Source organism: Salmo salar, unplaced genomic scaffold (genome assembly GCF_965601325.2).
Source record: "Salmo salar unplaced genomic scaffold, fSalSal1 ptg000686l, whole genome shotgun sequence".
Taxonomy (NCBI): domain Eukaryota; kingdom Metazoa; phylum Chordata; class Actinopteri; order Salmoniformes; family Salmonidae; genus Salmo; species Salmo salar.
This window is the reverse complement of record NW_027675463.1, coordinates 504726-525000: the sequence shown is the minus strand read 5'-3', so window position 1 is coordinate 525000 and position 20275 is coordinate 504726. Positions and strand designations below refer to the sequence as shown.

The window sequence follows — 20275 nt, the reverse complement described above, 5'->3', positions numbered from 1 at the left end:
ACACACACACAGGACACACACACACACACACACAGGACACACACAGGACACACACACACACACAGGACACACACACACACACAGGACACGCACACACACACACAGGACACACACACAGGACACGCACACACACACACAGGAAACACACACACACACAGGACACACACACACACACACACAGGACACACACACACACACAGGACACACACACAGGACACACGACACACACACAGGACACACACGACACACACACACACACAGGACACACACGACACACACACACACACACACACACACACACACACACAGGACACACACACACAGGACACACGACATGCACACACACACACAGGACACACAGGACATGCACACACACACACAGGACACACACACACACAGGACACACACACACAGGACACACACACACACACAGGACACACACACAGGACACGCACACACACACACAGGACACGCACACAGGACACGCACACAGGACACGCGCGCACACACACACACACACACACACACACACACACACACACACACACACACACACACACAAACACAGGACACACACAAACACAGGACACACACACACACAGGACATACACACACACACACACAGGACATACACACACACACACACACAGGACATCAACACACAGGACATACACACACACACACACACAGGACATACACACACACACACACACAGGACATACACACACACACACACACACACACAGGACATACACACACACACACACACAGGACACACACACACACACACAGGACACACACACACACACACACACACACACACACACACACACACACACACACACACACAGGACAAACACACACACACAGGACAAACACACACACACAGGACATACACACACACACAGGACATACACACACACACACACACACACACACACACACACAGGACAAACACACACACACACACACACACACACAGGACAAACACACACACAGTCAGCATATAACTTTGTCCAAGTGGTGGTCAGAATGTTTGTCTTAACTAGCCTGAAAAGTCCAACATGTCTGATATGAACATTGACATAAACCCTCTACATACTTGAGTTTCTCCAGTCTGCAGTGTGGATCCTCCAGTCCAGCAGAGAGCAGTCTGACTCCTGAGTCTCCTGGGTGATTGTAGCTCAGGTCCAGCTCTCTCAGGTGTGAGGGGTTTGACCTCAGAGCTGAGACCAGAGAAGCACAGCCTTCCTCTGTGACTAGACAGCCTGACAGCCTGCAAAGAGTCAAATCATATTAAAACCACACTGCTATTCTCTGGTGGTGAAAATAGTGGCAGTATATTTCTTCAACATATTCAGATGCATCAGTGTCCTGAAACCTGCCATATCTATTCAGAAATTAATGTATCATATTTTAAATTACAAATTATCAACGTTTTGCCTGCAGATAGAAACATGTATAGTACAAATATTTGAGTAGACTGACCAGACCAGTTTAAAAGCAGTATCAGTCAAAAGACAGACAGTGAGGTATCAGATTTAGATTGTATTGAGTATACAGTCCACACCATATCTATTTTGACAGTGAAGATAACATTTTAAATGTGGCTCTGTACTCCAACATTTTGGATTTCAGATCAAATGTTTCATATGAGGTGACAGTATATAATCCTCCTGTGAATGATAGTTTTTGCCTGCCTCACTAATGATGCCTTTTGCCGTTTCCCTGCCTGTACTGTTGCCTTTTTGGACCCCCTGTGTATGACCTTCTGCCTGCCCCTGGACCCAGCTACCTGCCTCCTCCTGTGGTCCTTTACAATAAACACCTGCTGAGCCCTGCGCTTGAAACCAGCTCTCTGTCTCCCATCGTGTTCATTACAGATGGTGACTGGAGTCATTTTATTTACAAGTGAGTAGATAACATGTTTCTAAACACTACTAAAAGCATCCTGATGATGCCATGATTAAGAAAAATCATGAATGAATCATGAATAATAGTGAGAAAGTTACAGAAGCTACAACAAAACATGCTAACCTCTCACCATTACCAATAACAGAGGCTACAACAAAACATGCTAACCTCTCACCATTACCAATAACAGAGACTACAACAAAACATGCTAACCTCTCACCATTACCAATAACAGAGGCTACAACAAAACATGCTAACCTCTCACCATTACCAATAACAGATGCTACAACAAAACATGCTAACCTCTCACCATTACCAATAACAGAGGCTACAACAAAACATGCTAACCTCTCACCATTACCAATAACAAAGGCTACAACAAAACATGCTAACCTCTCACCATTACCAATAACAGAGACTACAACAAAACATGCTAACCTCTCACCATTACCAATAACAGAGGCTACAACAAAACATGCTAACCTCTCACCATTACCAATAACAGAGGCTACAACAAAACATGCTAACCTCTCACCATTACCAATAACAGAGGCTACAACAAAACATGCTAACCTCTCACCATTACCAATAACAGAGGATACAACAAAACATGCTAACCTCTCACCATTACCAATAACAGAGGCTACAACAAAACATGCTAACCTCTCACCATTACCAATAACAGAGGATACAACAAAACATGCTAACCTCTCACCATTACCAATAACAGAGGCTACAACAAAACATGCTAACCTCTCACCATTACCAATAACAGAGGCTACAACAAAACATGCTAACCTCTCACCATTACCAATAACAGAGGCTACAACAAAACATGCTAACCTCTCACCATTACCAAGAACAGAGACTACAACAAAACATGCTAACCTCTCACCATTACCAACAACAGAGGCTACAACAAAACATTCTAACCTCTCACCATTACCATTAACAGAGGCTACAACAAAACATGCTAACCTCTCACCATTACCAATAACAGAGGCTACAACAAAACATGCTAACCTCTCACCATTACCAATAACAGAGGCTACAACAAAACATGCTAACCTCTCACCATTACCACTAACAGAGGATACAACAAAACATGCTAACCTCTCACTATTACCAATGTATTTATTTATAATCACCTCACATTGTGCTTACTCACTACTTGGTAGATATTCCCTCAGCGAAGTATGGCAGTTCCATGCAGGTTTCCTCACCAAGTCCAAGGCAGCACAGCTACCCATGCAGACAGTACTCCTTAGCCGTAACCGATATCCCCATGGCAACACGAACTCGTTAGGCTTCCCAAGCAATTATCTCCCGGTGTCACACGATGCTAGGCTAACCTCTAGGCTGGCTAATACCTACACGACGAGACGGTAGCTTCAGTCTTTACTAAGTTTTAACTAAATTATAACAACTCTTTTATTAAATAAAACATGTATTTCCCTTCATGTCTTAGTAGCTATGGGTTTTGTTGTAGTTCTGTCGTCTTCTTTTATAATTTTTCTTCACCAACCGTCCTGAGGTAAAACGTCCATCCTTTCATCAATGTCTTTTTCCCTCCCGTTAACCAGGTCAACTCCCATTGGCCACAACTTAACAAGCGACCTTATTGGTCAAAACGTAAACTTCAAAGTAAAACAAACTATTCACTTATACATTAAATAAATATTACTTCAAAAAGCATAATGCATTAACAACATTACAGTTTAGGAGCAATTCAGTCATCTTTTAAATATAATACCAATTAATTATAACAAATAAACTCAATACTTGGTTCAAACAAGGGTATTACACAAACATACAGTCAATAATACAATAGAAAAATAAGTCTATATACAATGTGAGCAAATGAGGTGAGATAAGGGAGGTAAAGGCAAAAAAAGGCCATGGTGGCAAAGTAAATACAATATAGCAAGTAAAACACTGGAATGGTAGATATGCAGTGGAAGAAAGTGCAAAGTAGAAATAATGGGGTGCAAAGGAGCTAAATAAATAAATAAATACAGTAGGGGAAGAAGTAGTTGGGCTAAGTTATAGATGGGCTATGTACAGGTGCAGTAATCTGTGAGCTGCTCTGACAGCTGGTGCTTAAAGCTAGTGAGGGAGATAAGTGTTTCCAGTTTTAGAGATTTTTGTAGTTCGTTCCAGTCATTGGCAGCAGAGAACTGGAAGAAGAGGCGGCCGAAGGAGGAATTGGCTTTGGGGGTGACCAGAGAGATATACCTGCTGGAGAGCGTGCTACAGGTGTGTGCTGCTATGGTGACCAGTGAGCGGAGATAAGGGGGGACTTTACCTAGCAGGGTCTTGTAGATGACCTGGAGCCAGTGGGTTTAGCGAGGAGTATGAAGCGAGGGCCAACCAACGAGAGCGTACAGGTCGCAGTGGTGGGAAGTATATGGGGCTTTGGTGACAAAACGGATGGCACTGTGATAGACTGCATCCAATTTATTGAGTAGGGTATTGGAGGCTATTTTGTAAATGACATCGCCGAAGTCGAGTATCGGTAGGATGGTCAGTTTTATAAGGGTATGTTTGGCAACATGAGTGAAGGATGCTATGTTGCGAAATAGGAAGCCAATTCTAGATTTAACTTTGGATTGGAGATGCTAATAGTGAGTCTGGAAGGAGAGTTTACAGTCTAACAAGACACCTAGGTATTTGTAGGTGTCCACATATTCTAAGTCAGAACCGTCCAGAGTAGTGATGCTGGAGGGGCGGGCGGGTGCAGGCAGCGATCGGTTGAAGAGCATGCATTTAGTTTTACTTGTATTTAAGAGCAGTTGGTGGCCACGGAAGGAGAGCTGTATGGCATTGAAGCTCGTCTGGAGGTTAGTTAACACAGTGTCCAAAGAAGGGCCAGAAGTATACAGAATAACACCAATAACAGAGGGGTCTGATCTTTGTGCCTCTGTAAATTTCTCATTCATCATCATTAACGATTCATTCATGATTATTCATAATCATGGTAGCATCCACATGAATGTAGAAGTGTTCAGAAACATCTTCTATTCTTACTGACAATACAAGTGAAGTGACTCCAAAATGACAGGACATTATTCACCATTCAGTTTCTATTAGGAAAAACATCATCCAAAACACAACCAAAACAAACTGAAAAATGAATTCAACAAGTTTGTAGAATCACAAGCTTGATGTAATCACTGCAGGCATGGAACATGGGACAAAATACTAAACTTCTGACTACTTTAATACAATATAAGTGAATTTGTCCAAATAATTAAGACTTCTTCAAATGGGAGAACTACGTACAGAAAGTGCTTTAATTTGTAAATGGTAAAACAGCTATGTATGAAAATACCCTCAAATAAAAGGTGACATTCTGTAAGGTCACCTAATATGAAACAACTCAAATCCAAAATGCTGGATCATAGCACCACATTTAAAACTGTAAGCTTCACTGTCCAAACACATATGGTGTGTACTATGTGTGCCTGGTAAACACATGTGGATCTGGTGAACAGTTATCACTTGTTGACCAACTACAGGAATACTGACCTCAGAGTCTCCAGTTTACAGTGGGGATTCCCCAGTACAGCAGAGAGCAGCTTCACTCCTGAATCCTTCAGGTCATTGTTACTCAGGTCCAGCTCTCTCAGGTGTGAGGGGTTTGAACTGAGAACTGAGACCAGAGAATCACAGCCTTCCTCTGTGACTAGACAGCCTGACAGCCTGCAAAGAGTCAAATCAAATTAAAATCACACTGCTATGCTTTGGTGGTGAAAATAGTGGCAGTATAATTTTTCAACATTTTTCAGATATCAGTGTCCTGAACCGGCCATATCTATTCGTAAATTAATGTATCATCATTAAAAATGACAAATGATCAAAGTATTGCCTGCAGATAGAAACATATATAGTACAAATATTTGAGTAGACTGACCAGACCAGTTTAAAAAGCAGTATCAGTCAAAAGACAGACAGTGAGGTATCAGATTTACATTGTATTGAGTATACAGTCCACACCATATCTATTTTGACAGTGAAGATAACATTTTAAATGTGGCTCTAAACTCCAACATTTTGGATTTCAGATCAAATGTTTCATATGAGGTGACAGTATATAATGTCACCTTTTATTTGAGGGTATTTTAATACATACAGTTGAAGTCAGAAGTTTACATACACCTTAGCCAAATACATTTAAACTCCATTTTTACAATTCCTGACATTTAATCCTAGTAAAAGTCCCCTGTCTTAGGTCAGTTAGGATCACCACTTTATTTTAAGAATGTGAAATGTCAGAATAATAGTAGAGAAAATGATTAATTTCAGCTTTTATTTCTTTCATCACATTCCCAGTGGGTCAGAAGTTTACATACACTCAATTAGTATTTGGTAGCATTGCCTTTAAATGGTTTAAATTGGGTTAAACGTTTCGGGTAGCCTTCCACAAGCTTCCCACAATAAGTTGGGTGAATTTTGGCCCATTCCTCCTGACAGAGCTGGTGTAACTGAGTCAGGTTTGTAGGCCTCTTGCTCGCACACGCTTTTTCAGTTCTGCCCACAAATTTTCTATAGGATTGAGGTCAGGGCTTTGTGATGGCCACTCCAATACCTTGACTTTGTTGTCCTTAAGCCATTTTGCCACAACTTTGGAAGTATCGTAGGGGTCATTTTCCATTTGGAAGACCCATTTGTGACCAAGCTTTAACTTCCTGACTGATGTCTTGAGATGTTGCATCAATATATCCACGTAATTTTCCTTCCTCATGATGCCATCTATTTTGTGAAGTGCACCAGTCCCTCCTGCAGCAAAACACCCCCACAACATGATGCTGCCACCCCCGGGCTTCACGGTTGGGATGGTGTTCTTTGGCTTGCAAGCCTCCCCCTTTTTCCTCCAAACATAACAATGGTCATTATGGCCAAACAGTTCTTGTATTGTTTCATCTGACCAGAGGACATTTCTCCAAAAAGTAGGATCTTTGTCCCCATGTGCAGTTGCAAACCGTAGTCTGGCTTTTTTTATGGTGGTTTTGGAGCAGTGGCTTCTTCCTTGCTGAGCAACCTTTCAGATTATGTCGATATAGGACTCGTTTTACTGTGGATATAGATACTTTTGTACCTGTTTCCTCCAACATCTTCACATGGTCCTTTGCTGTTGTTCTGGGATTGATTTGCACCGAAGTAAGTTCATCTCTAGGAGACAGAACGCGTCTCCTTCCTGAGCGGAATGGCGGCTGTGTGGTCCCATGGTGTTTAGACTTGCGTACTATTGTTTGAACAGATGAACGTGTTACCTTCAGGCGTTTGGAAATTGTTCCCAAGGATGAACCATACTTGTGGAGGTCTACAATTTTTTTTCTGAGATCTTGGCTGATTTCTTTTCATTTTCCCATGATGTCAAGCAAAGAGGCACTGAGTTTGAAGGTAGGCCTTGAAATACATCCAAATGATGTCAATTAGTCTATCAGATGCTTTTAAAGCCATAACATGATTTTCTGGAATTTTCCATGCTGTTTAAAGGCACAGTCAACTTAGTGTATGTAAACTTCTGACCCACTGGAATTGTGATACAGTGAATTATAAGTTAAATAATCTGACTGTAAACAATTGTTTCAAAAATTACTTGTGTCATGCACAAAGTAGATGTCCTAACCGACTTGCCAAAACTATATAGTTTGTTTACAAGAAATTTGTGGAGAGGTTCAAAAACACGTTTTAATGACTCCAACCTAAGTGTATGTACACTTCCGACTTCAACTGTATGTGATTGACGATTAAAAATTAAATTCTGATGATGCCATGATTAAGAAAAATCATGAATAAATCATGAATCAGAATGAGTGAGAAAGTTACAGAGGCCACAACAAAACATGCTAACCTCTCACCATTACCAATAACAGAGGCCACAACAGAACATGCTAACCTCTCACCATTACCAATAACAGAGGATACAACAAAACATGCTAACCTCTCACCATTACCAATAACAGAGGCTACAACAAAACAGCTAACCTCTCACCATTACCAATAACAGAGGCTACAACAAAACATGCTAACCTCTCACCATTACCAATAACAGAGGCTACAACAAAACATGCTAACCTCTCACCATTACCAATAACAGAGGCTACAACAAAACATGCTTACCTCTCACCATTACCAATAACAGAGGCTACAACAAAACATGCTAACCTCTCACCATTACCAATAACAGAGGCTACAACAAAACATGCTAACCTCTCACCATTACCAATAACAGAGGCTACAACAAAACATGCTAACCTCTCACCATTACCAATAACAGAGGCTACAACAAAACATGCTAACCTCTCACCATTACCAATAACAGAGGCTACAACAAAACATGCTAACCTCTCACATTACCAATAACAGAGGCTACAACAAAACATGCTAACCTCTCACCATTACCAATAACAGAGACTACAACAAAACATGCTAACCTCTCACCATTACCAATAACAGAGGCTACAACAAAACATGCTAACCTCTCACCATTACCAATAACAGAGGCTACAACAAAACATGCTAACCTCTCACCATTACCAATAACAGAGACTACAACAAAACATGCTAACCTCTCACCATTACCAATAACAGAGACTACAACAAAACACTTGTTTACCAACTACAGGAATACTGACCTCAGAGTCTCCAGTTTACAGTGGGGATTCCCCAGTCCAGCAGAGAGCAGCTTCACTCCTGAATCCTTCAGGTCATTGTTACTCAGGTCCAGCTCTCTCAGGTGTGAGGGGTTTGACTTCAGAGCTGAGACCAGAGAAGCACAGCCTTTCTTTGTGACTCCACAGCATGACAGCCTGCAACGAGATCATCATGACTTCACAAACACACTGTTAATTTAACACCAGTAGTGTAGAAGGACAACGGTAGATGCATTTGGTTCATATTCCCAAACAACATATAGATTAATCTTCCATCAATGCATTTATTCAATATGTTTTTCAATATACATATTATAATACATCTTTTTCACTAAACATAATATTTCTTCCTGATGAATACTTCTTATATGTCATTTTATTTACTCACAGAGCAGCTCTGGAGGCTTTGACCACTGGCAGCAGCCTCAGAAGAGTTTCCTCTGATCTGGAGAATTTCTTCAGGTCAAACACATCCAGCTCCTTTTCTGAAGTCAGCAACACAAAGACCAGAGCTGACCACTGTGCAGGTGACAGGTTGGGTTCTGAGAGACTTCCTGATCTCAGGTAGCTTTGGATCTCCTCCACTAGAGAATGGTCATTCAGTTCATTCAGACAGTGGAACAGATTGATGCTCCTCTCTGGAGAGGGATTCTCCCTGATCTTCTCCTTGATGTACTTGACTGTCTCTTCATGGCTCTGTGAGCTGCTTCTTGTCTTTGTCAGTAGACCTCGTAAGTGCTTCTGATTGGACTCCAGTGAGAGTCCCAGAAGGAAGCGGAGGAACAGGTCCAGGTTTCCTGTGTCACTTTGTAAGGCTTTATCCACAGCACTCTTGTAGACAGTAACTTCAGACTTGTCTCTGTACAGCAAAGAAAATATACTGGACTTTTTTTGCAGTTTGTCCACGAGATTCTCATTGTTGTTGATGAATGAGAGGAACACATACACAGCAGCCAGAAACTCCTGAATGCTCAGATGAACGAAGCAGTACACCTTGTCCTGGTACAGAACACATTCCTCTTTAAAGATCTGTGTGCACAATCCTGAGTACACTGAGGCTTCATTGACATCAATGCCAGCCTCTTTCAGGTCTTTTTCATAGAAAATCAGATTGCCCTTCACAAGCTGTTGAAAAGCCAGTTTTCCCAGTGACAGAATGCTCTCTTTATTCCAGTGTGGACCTGTCTCTTCTTTCCCAAGATACTTTTCATTCTTCTGTTTGGTATGAAACACCACAAGGTGTGTGTACATCTCAGTCAGAGTCTTGGGCATCTCTTCTCTCTTATGTTTCAACATGTGTTCAAGGACTGTTGCAGAAATCCAACAGAAGACTGGAATGTGGCACATGATGTGGAGGCTCCTTGATGTCTTTATGTGTGAGATGATTCTGCTGGCCAGGTCCTCATCACTGAATCTCTTCCTGAAGTACTCCTCCTTCTGTGGGTCATTGAACCCTCGTACCTCTGTCACCTGGTCAACACACCCTGAAGGGATCTTATTGGCTGCTGCTGGTCGGGTAGTTATCCAGAGGAGAGCAGAGGGAAGCAGATTTCCCTTGATGAGATTTGTCAGCAGAACATCCACTGAGGTTGACTTTGTGATGTCCCAACAGATCTTGTTCGGCTGGAAGTCTAGGGGCAGTCGGCACTCATCCAGACCATCAAAGATGAACAGAACTTTGTACTTGTCGTAGTTGGAGATTCTTGATTGTTTGGTTTCCACTGAGAAGTGATTAAGAAGTTCAATGAAAGTGTGTTTGTCCCCTTTCATCAAATTCAGCTCCCGGAATGGGAATGAAAATACAAATTGGACATCCTGATTTGCTTTTCCTTCAGCCCAGTCCAGAATGAACTTCTGCACAGAGACTGTTTTTCCAATGCCAGCGACTCCCTTTGTCAGCACAGTTCTGATACGTTTGTCTTGTCCAGTTAAGGGTTTGAAGATGTCGTTACATTTGATTGCAGTCTCTGGTCTTGCTTGTTTCCTGGTTGTTGTCTCAATCTGTCTCAGCTCATGTTCATTATTGACCTCTCCTGTTCCACCCTCTGTGATGTAGAGCTCTGTGTAGATCTTATTGAGAAGTGTTGGGTTTCCTTGTTTAGCGATCCCCTCAAATACACATTGAAACTTCTTCTTTAGATTAGATTTGAGTTCACGTTGGCAAATCACAGCAAGCTCATCTGAATCTAGAAATAACACAGAGGATATTAATATTACGTTTGTTTTAATGCCTACGGTATTGAAGGACCGTTTATAAAGTTTAACATTTTAATAATGTCTTCTCTTAATTGACTGTATAAATGTGTAAATGTTTTCATAATGCATTACAGACTGGTGTGACTGATTATATTATTATTGGTATTATTGATGGTATTATTAATGTTGTCTCTCTCTCTCTCTCTCTAAATTAATCACCACAACACATCCCTGCTGCTACTTGATGAGGTCACTAGGTGTTGTGTTAAGGCTGCTACATTATCATTGAGTTACACAGCTACTTTAGCTGTACTTTAGCCACAGCTTTTAAATGTTATAAAACAGCATTCAACATGAGGCAGACAGGTCTTACATTTCTCCAGTGTGTCAGCGAGCTCCTTCTGGTTCATTTTCCTCAGGACGTGCAGTGTGATCTTCAGAGCCCCCTCTCTGGCACTGCTCTCCTGCTTCTCATCTTCAGCATCCACCACTTCCTCATCCTGCTTCTGACTCTCAAAGCCTTCTGGGAGTTCTGGACTAAGAATCCTCTTGAACATCTTCAGCTCATTCTTCACAAATGTCATCATTTTCTCTTCAAGCAACTGAAATAAATCAAGTAAATAAGTTAAGCAAGAGAAGAAATGCTTTCTCATTAACACAATAATGAATGATTGACAGATCAACTTTACTTGAGGTAAACAAAAACAAATGTTCATAACAGGACCACATACTCTGAATATAGAGTCCAGGTCTGTTTGATGACTCTGGGAAGACTGACCACTGAGAATCTCTGACTCTGATCTCTCCTGTTGGTTTCTGTGGACAAAACATGAGATTACATCTCCTCATCCAGGGAGTACACACACACACACACACACACACACACACACACACACACACACACACACACACACACACACACACACACACACACACACACACACACACACACACACACACACGCACACACGCACACACGCACACACGCACGCACACACACAGGGAGGGAACGTTGTGTTTGTTTAATATTGTTTTAGGACTATGAAAATGGACTAAAGGATTAGCCTATGGATTATGAAAACAACCAAAAGAAATGTGAAAATGTGAGAGGAGAAATGACTAGAGACAGTGTTGTTAAACTCACTGACCATGACCCATGAGTTCTTCTTACCTTTGTTCAGTAGAAAAGTCTCCCTCTCTAAACTGTATAGGTTGCTTCATAGACTTCATGGACACACAGCTGGGAACAGGGGAGGCTGGTCTCTCCTGCTTGATTGGTCTTCAACACAACAGAGACAAACATTACATCTCTCATCTACTCTGATCTCAGATGGGAAACATAAGAAGAGTTCCAAAACGCAACATATCACTTTACAGAAATGAGCTTTTATTGTTTAAATAAATTATGTATTAATTATTACATCTCTCACAGACAAGGATTTGTTTAAAATCTATCACTTGATGGTTTCATTTCAGAGAGACAAAAATAATGTTTTTTTTTCAAAATGCTATGTATCTCCCTCACACTCAAATGTGACCGACCGGCTCAATTTGGTAATTAACTAAATAACTACATATATAGTGATTTTGGTTTATGTCAGTTTAATTGTTTGTTATGGTATAAGTTGTTATTTTATGATTGTAAGTGATAAAAATTAACTAGTAATTCTCAGTAATTACTACTTTAGTAAGGAATAACACATTTTTTCAGCACTACTGCAGTTGCTAAATAATTCCAATAGATGGGAACATAAGACCACAATGACATTTCAGAATATTAGTTTAGTTTTCTCCCAGGATACACCACCACTCCCCACGCTTCCTGCAGAAACCCTGCAGTACCTCCGCAGACCCCGGATTGAGAACCCCTGATTTAGCAGATGCTCTTATCCAGAGAGATTTACAGTAACTGCATTCACCTTAAGATAGCTATTTATTTTGGAAATAAACTTAATAAATTATTCATAAAATTGTTATCTCACCTCTTAGCTTTGGTGTCACGTCCCCCAGAGAGATGCATTTTGGAGGCAGGGGCCCCCTCCTCTCTCTCCCCAGAGAGACTCATTTTAGAGGCAGGGCCCCCCTCCTCTCTCTCCCCAGAGAGACTCATTTTAGAGGCAGGGCCCCCCTCCTCTCTCTCCCCAGAGAGACTCATTTTAGAGCGCTGACCCCTGTAAACAGAGATCCAGCATGTTGGTTGTGGTTAACACAGTGACAACTAAACAGAGATCCAGCATGTTCGTTGTGGTTAACACAGTAACAACTAAACAGAGATCCAGCATGTTGGTTGTGGTTAACACAGTGACAACTAAACAGAGATCCAACATGTTGGTTGTGGTTAACACAGTGACAACTAAACAGAGATCCAGCATGTTGGTTGTGGTTAACACAGTGACGTCCTAAACAGAGATCCAGCATGTTGGTTGTGGTTAACACAGTGACAACTAAACAGAGATCCAACATGTTGGTTGTGGTTAACACAGTGACAACTAAACAGAGATCCAGCATGTTGGTTGTGGTTAACACAGTGACAACTAAACAGAGATCCAGCATGTTGGTTGTGGTTAACACAGTGACAACTAAACAGAGATCCAACATGTTGGTTGTGGTTAACACAGGGCCAACTAATTATTGAATGTCAATTGTTCTCATGTATTCATTATCTCTTAGAAATAAAACATTTACTAACAGACATAGAAACAGTCAGGTGATTTAATTAATAGATAATAATAATAATAATAATAATAATGTCTAACTTTCTCTTTTAATAATTCCTCTCATTCTAGTGTGTTGCTTTGTTCAACAGGTATGATATTATTATGCTGTTACTGAATTCAGTTCATAATAACAATGTTAAGAAAAGTATGTTCAGTGGTTTCATACCAAATTACACAGGAAAGAGGAGCTCATTGTAGTTTAGAAAACACATTTTACGATATTTTGAAAGACGATTTACAACTTATACATAAAAATATACAAATTGTAAAATAACCACAATATACGAATATATGAACAATATGTTTTTGAATTTGACTTGCCTACGCCCAGTTAGCGCCATTTTGTATGATTGAACTGTCACATAACTGTCCCAGGTGAAATGGACTTTTAGATCTGAGTGTTTTACTGTCAGTCACTATACTAAAATAACACCATACATTTAATTTCTCTACACACTTTACAATAATCACTGGGAAGATTCTTACCTTGTAGCCTGAATTCACAGCCAGAACATGTCAAGTCATTGAGATATTTTCCGTTGTGCTGAGAGAGCAGCTTCCTGATAACAAGTGGCTCTGTATCTATGTTCTAGGTGCAGTTGATCTTTGGATGCAATAATATCTGGTCAAAGTCTAGTGGCACAACACCATAGTATATCATAAACATAACCTCAGTTGTCCAGAAAAGGCCATGACATACTATAAAACAGGGTTTGTCAACTAGATTTGGCTTCGGGTGTCACGGTTGTCTTAGAGAGGAGCGGACCAAAGTGCAGCGTGATTATCGTTCCACATATTTTATTGAACTGTGAAACTATGCAATACATACACATAAACTAAAGAACAAAAAAACAACAAACCGTGACGCAGAGGTGAAACATACACTACTCAAAAACAATCTCCCACAAAACCAGTTGGGAAAAACACCTACTTAAGTATGGTCTCCAATTAGAGACAATGATGACCAGCTGCCTCTAATTGGAGATCATCCCAAACAAAACCCAACATAGAAATACAAAACTAGAAAACAACATAGAAAAACTAAACTAGAAACCCCCCTGTCACGCCCTGACCTACTCTACCATAGAAAAGAACAGCTTTCTATGGTCAGGACGTGACATCGGGATAATTTTTTTCTGAGTTAAAGTCGGCGGGCCAGAACATAATTAGCATATAATATTAGCACAATTAATACGCCTACACTACAAATTGAACAACATGTTTACAACATTTGATTAGTAGATAATACATTCAGTGACAATAAATAATTTAGATCTGATTAAGTTCATAAAATCACCATTATCTCTATTCAATTATAACTTTTTGTTTATTTCTCTGTGTGTTGATTGGTGGGGAAAAACAGGTCTACGTAGCCTACTGTAGTCAACACTACTTTATTAATATCAACATTCATTCAGAACAATGAGCTTGATAGCAAGAGAACATGTCGCTCTCAAAAAGTAACAAAACAAATGTGGATAATGAAAATCAAAGTTTCAGGGAAGAACGGAGAGAGAGATATCCATTCATCTGACCATCTTTCTCCAATGCCAAGCCAGTGTGTCTTGTTGTAATAAAAATGTCACTGTTTGCAAAGAATTCAATCTCAGACGGCATTATGAATCTAAGCATGGTACTTTCAAAGTGGACTTCCCGCCCCAGACAGGGGCCCGAAGCAGAAACACTGAAGCATTAACTACAACCTACAAACACAGCAGTAGAATCCTCCTTCGTGGCCTGATCCAACAACAGAAGGTCCAAGTGCTTTCCTAAAAGCATCCTGGGTTCTAACCAAACACAACATGCCCTTCACAGAAGCAGAGCTGTTTAAAAAGAGCATGGTGACAGTTTTGGAGGAATTGTCTACAGACAAGTCTATGGATAGAATAATTGCGTCTGTCAAACAGGTGCCCCTGTCTGTGACAACAGCCAGACAGTGTGTCTGTGCTCTGAAGGATGATCTGCATAGGATTGTTCTGGAGGTGCTCAGTCAGGCTGAGCATTTTCCCCTGGCTATTGATGAGAGAACTGACAACACCGATGTAGCACAGTTGTGTGTATATGTCCGTTATTTTCATGGAAATGACTTTAAAGAAGAGGCCATCCAGGATGATCTCCTGCTTCACAACAACGTGCGCTGGCTGAGTAAAGGAAAAGCAAGCTGGTGACAGAACCAGAGGAGTCTATCCAGGATGATCTCCTGCTTCACAACAACGTGCGCTGGCTGAGTAATGGAAAAGCAAGCTGGTGACAGAACCAGAGGAGTCCATCCAGGATGATCTCCTGCTTCACAACAACGTGCGCTGGCTGAGTAAAGGAAAAGCTCTAGAGCCATTCTGTGAGCTGCATGACCAGGTTGTGGATTTAGTCAGAAAAATCTAAATGAGGGCAGCAGCTGACCACCTTCGTATTCTGAGGAATTCCTCTCTAATGTTGTTTTTTTTGGCGACATTCTGTAACTTAAACGGGTTAAATCTGCATTTACAAGGAAGAGGGAAAACAGTCGTGGACTTGAGGCCTTTACTAGGAAGCTTGAGTTGTTGGATTTGGACTTGTCCTCTGGAAGGCTACTGCACTTCAGCACACTGAAGAAACGACAGGCAGAGAGAGACCAGGCCAATTTGGAAGATTTCATCAAATAGCTGAGGGACAACTTCTCCACCAGATCTGATATCAGTGCGTTTGTTCGAGATCCTTTCACAGTCCGCCCAGGTGGGGAATTCTCCTCCCTTGCTAAGAAAACGATACCCTCGCTGGATTAGGCCGCAATTCAAACTGATCTGATTGAATTCCAACCATCGAGCCAAATCAGAGATGCACTCATGGAGTGCCGAGTCCTTGTGTGTGTTTTGGGTGGCAGCTCAGAGGAATACAGCACAATAAAGATACTTGCCTTTTAAGTGCTAACAATGTTTGGATCGACTCCTGCAACTCCTCCTTTTACTCTTTGAACGCAATCAAGACTCACGACAGGAAACGGCTTTCACATGAGTCAATCAAGACTCACGACAGGAACCAGCTTTCACATGAGTCAATCAAGACTCACGACAGGAACCGACTTTCACATTAGTCAATGGAGGACTGCCTGGGCATCAACATCACATCCCTCTCACCTGACATCCACAAGATCGTGTCCGAGTTGAAATGCAACTTTTCCCATTAAGTAAATAACTTAGTTTTTAATAAATAGTCATATAGGCTACTAACATTATTGTAATTATTATTATTATTATTATAATTGTTATTATTGCTATTATTATTATTGTGATTGTTAGTGCTTATCGATGGCTATTTTAGGTCTCATGCTGACAGTATTTTCTGTTTGTTTTGTCGTTACAGGAGCAGATTATCCCCAGACTCCTGATACAGGGCTACAGACACTCAGGTTACTATGGTCACTCCTGATACAGGGTTACAGACACTCAGGTTACTCTGGTCACTCTGATACAGGGCTACAGACACTCAGGTTACTATGGTCACTCCTGATACAGGGCTACAGACACTCAGGTTACTATGGTCACTCTGGTACAGGGCTACAGACACTCAGGTTATCCCAGACTCCTGGTACAGGGCTACAGACACTCAGGTTACTATGGTCACTCTGGTACAGGGCTACAGACACTCAGGTTATCCCAGACTCCTGGTACAGGGCTACAGACACTCAGGTTACTCTGGTCACTCTGGTACAGGGCTACAGACACTCAGGTTACTCTGGTCACTCCTGATACAGGGCTACAGACACTCAGGTTACTCTGGTCACTCCTGATACAGGGCTACAGACACTCAGGTTACTCTGGTCACTCTGATACAGGGCTACAGACACTCAGGTTACTATGGTCACTCCTGATACAGGGCTACAGACACTCAGGTTACTATGGTCACTCTGGTACAGGGCTACAGACACTCAGGTTATCCCAGACTCCTGGTACAGGGCTACAGACACTCAGGTTACTATGGTCACTCTGGTACAGGGCTACAGACACTCAGGTTATCCCAGACTCCTGGTACAGGGCTACAGACACTCAGGTTATCCCAGACTCCTGATACAGGGCTACAGACACTCAGGTTATCCCAGACTCCTGGTACAGGGCTACAGACACTCAGGTTACTCTGGTCACTCTGATACAGGGCTACAGACACTCAGGTTACTCTGGTCACTCCTGGTACAGGGCTACAGACACTCAGGTTACTCTGGTCACTCCTGGTACAGGGCTACAGACACTCAGGTTACTCTGGTCACTCTGATACAGGGCTACAGACACTCAGGTTACTCTGGTCACTCCTGGTACAGGGCTACAGACACTCAGGTTACTCTGGTCACTCCTGGTACAGGGCTACAGACACTCAGGTTACTATGGTCACTCCTGATACAGGGCTACAGACACTCAGGTTACTCTGATACAGGGCTACAGACACTCAGGTTACTATGGTCACTCTGATACAGGGCTACAGACACTCAGGTTACTATGGTCACTCCTGATACAGGGCTACAGACACTCAGGTTACTATGGTCACTCTGATACAGGGCTACAGACACTCAGGTTACTATGGTCACTCCTGATACAGGGCTACAGACACTCAGGTTATCCCAGACTCCTGGTACAGGGCTACAGACACTCAGGTTACTATGGTCACTCTGGTACAGGGCTACAGACACTCAGGTTATCCCAGACTCCTGATACAGGGCTACAGACACTCAGGTTACTCTGGTCACTCTGATACAGGGCTACAGACACTCAGGTTATCCCAGACTCCTGATACAGGGCTACAGACACTCAGGTTACTATGGTCACTCTGATACAGGGCTACAGACACTCAGGTTATCCCCAGACTCCTGATACAGGGCTACAGACACTCAGGTTACTATGGTCACTCTGGTACAGGGCTACAGACACTCAGGTTACTCTGGTCACTCTGATACAGGGCTACAGACACTCAGGTTACTCTGGTCACTCTGGTACAGGGCTACAGACACTCAGGTTACTCTGGTCACTCTGATACAGGGCTACAGACACTCAGGTTACTATGGTCACTCTGGTACAGGGCTACAGACACTCAGGGTACTCTGGTCACTCTGGTACAGGGCTACAGACACTCAGGTTACTCTGGTCACTCTGGTACAGGGCTACAGACACTCAGGTTACTATGGTCACTCTGGTACAGGGCTACAGACACTCAGGTTACTCTGGTCACTCTGATACAGGGCTACAGACACTCAGGTTACTATGGTCACTCTGGTACAGGGCTACAGACACTCAGGTTACTCTGGTCACTCCTGATGCAGGGCTACAGACACTCAGGTTACTCTGGTCACTCCTGATACAGGGCTACAGACACTCAGGTTACTCTGGTCACTCCTGATACAGGGCTACAGACACTCAGGTTACTCTGGTCACTCTGATACAGGGCTACAGACACTCAGGTTACTATGGTCACTCTGGTACAGGGCTACAGACATTCATGTTACTCTGGTCACTCCTGATACAGGGCTACAGACACTCAGGTTACTCTGGTCACTCCTGATACAGGGCTACAGACACTCAGGTTACTCTGGTCACTCTGGTACAGGGCTACAGACACTCAGGTTACTCTGGTCACTCCTGATACAGGGCTACAGACACTCAGGTTACTCTGGTCACTCCTGATACAGGGCTACAGACACTCAGGTTACTCTGGTCACTCTGATACAGGGCTACAGACACTCAGGTTACTATGGTCACTCCTGATACAGGGCTACAGACACTCAGGTTACTATGGTCACTCTGGTACAGGGCTACAGACACTCAGGTTATCCCAGACTCCTGGTACAGGGCTACAGACACTCAGGTTACTATGGTCACTCTGGTACAGGGCTACAGACACTCAGGTTATCCCAGACTCCTGGTACAGGGCTACAGACACTCAGGTTATCCCAGACTCCTGATACAGGGCTACAGACACTCAGGTTATCCCAGACTCCTGGTACAGGGCTACAGACACTCAGGTTACTCTGGTCACTCTGATACAGGGCTACAGACACTCAGGTTACTCTGGTCACTCCTGGTACAGGGCTACAGACACTCAGGTTACTCTGGTCACTCCTGGTACAGGGCTACAGACACTCAGGTTACTCTGGTCACTCTGATACAGGGCTACAGACACTCAGGTTACTCTGGTCACTCCTGGTACAGGGCTACAGACACTCAGGTTACTCTGGTCACTCCTGGTACAGGGCTACAGACACTCAGGTTACTATGGTCACTCCTGATACAGGGCTACAGACACTCAGGTTACTCTGATACAGGGCTACAGACACTCAGGTTACTATGGTCACTCTGATACAGGGCTACAGACACTCAGGTTACTATGGTCACTCCTGATACAGGGCTACAGACACTCAGGTTACTATGGTCACTCTGATACAGGGCTACAGACACTCAGGTTACTATGGTCACTCCTGATACAGGGCTACAGACACTCAGGTTATCCCAGACTCCTGGTACAGGGCTACAGACACTCAGGTTACTATGGTCACTCTGGTACAGGGCTACAGACACTCAGGTTATCCCAGACTCCTGATACAGGGCTACAGACACTCAGGTTACTCTGGTCACTCTGATACAGGGCTACAGACACTCAGGTTATCCCAGACTCCTGATACAGGGCTACAGACACTCAGGTTACTATGGTCACTCTGATACAGGGCTACAGACACTCAGGTTATCCCCAGACTCCTGATACAGGGCTACAGACACTCAGGTTACTATGGTCACTCTGGTACAGGGCTACAGACACTCAGGTTACTCTGGT

General features: G+C 42.6%; 2 protein-coding genes across 2 annotated transcripts in view; both read right to left on the bottom strand.

Annotated features, from left to right (window-relative positions):
• The window catches only part of LOC145877091 (NLR family CARD domain-containing protein 3-like), a 13814-nt gene extending 2974 nt beyond the window's left edge, over positions 1–10840 (bottom strand). Inside the window, exons 1-3 of the mRNA XM_082972389.1 lie at positions 10822–10840; positions 8962–10759; positions 8570–8729 (exon numbers count right to left, since the gene is read on the bottom strand). Coding sequence (XP_082828515.1) covers positions 8570–8729; positions 8962–10759; positions 10822–10840 — 1977 coding nt within the window. The remainder of the gene's footprint in view (positions 1–8569; positions 8730–8961; positions 10760–10821) is intronic.
• A 214-nt stretch (positions 10841–11054) lies between these two features.
• LOC145877081 (uncharacterized) lies at positions 11055–15603 on the bottom strand. Its single transcript, XM_082972377.1, has 5 exons — positions 13973–15603; positions 12752–12940; positions 11941–12048; positions 11501–11585; positions 11055–11371 (listed from the first exon to the last, which is right to left on the bottom strand). Exons 2-5 carry the CDS (start codon positions 12922–12924, stop codon positions 11084–11086), a joined length of 654 nt encoding a protein of 217 aa, XP_082828503.1. The 5' UTR covers positions 12925–12940; positions 13973–15603; the 3' UTR covers positions 11055–11083.
• Positions 15604–20275: the final 4672 nt, after the last annotated feature.

Bases quoted from the DNA above. Each gene is read 5' to 3' on its own strand.
- LOC145877081 (XM_082972377.1), bottom strand. From the start codon at position 12,924: ATGAGTCTCTCTGGGGAGAGAGAGGAGGGGGGCCCTGCCTCTAAAATG. The intron at 12,049-12,751 runs GTGAGATAACAA...GTTGTGTTGAAG, and splicing joins CGTGACACCAAAGCTAAGAG to ACCAATCAAGCAGGAGAGAC. The intron at 11,586-11,940 runs GTAAGAAGAACT...TTTTGTCCACAG, and splicing joins GACTTTTCTACTGAACAAAG to AAACCAACAGGAGAGATCAG.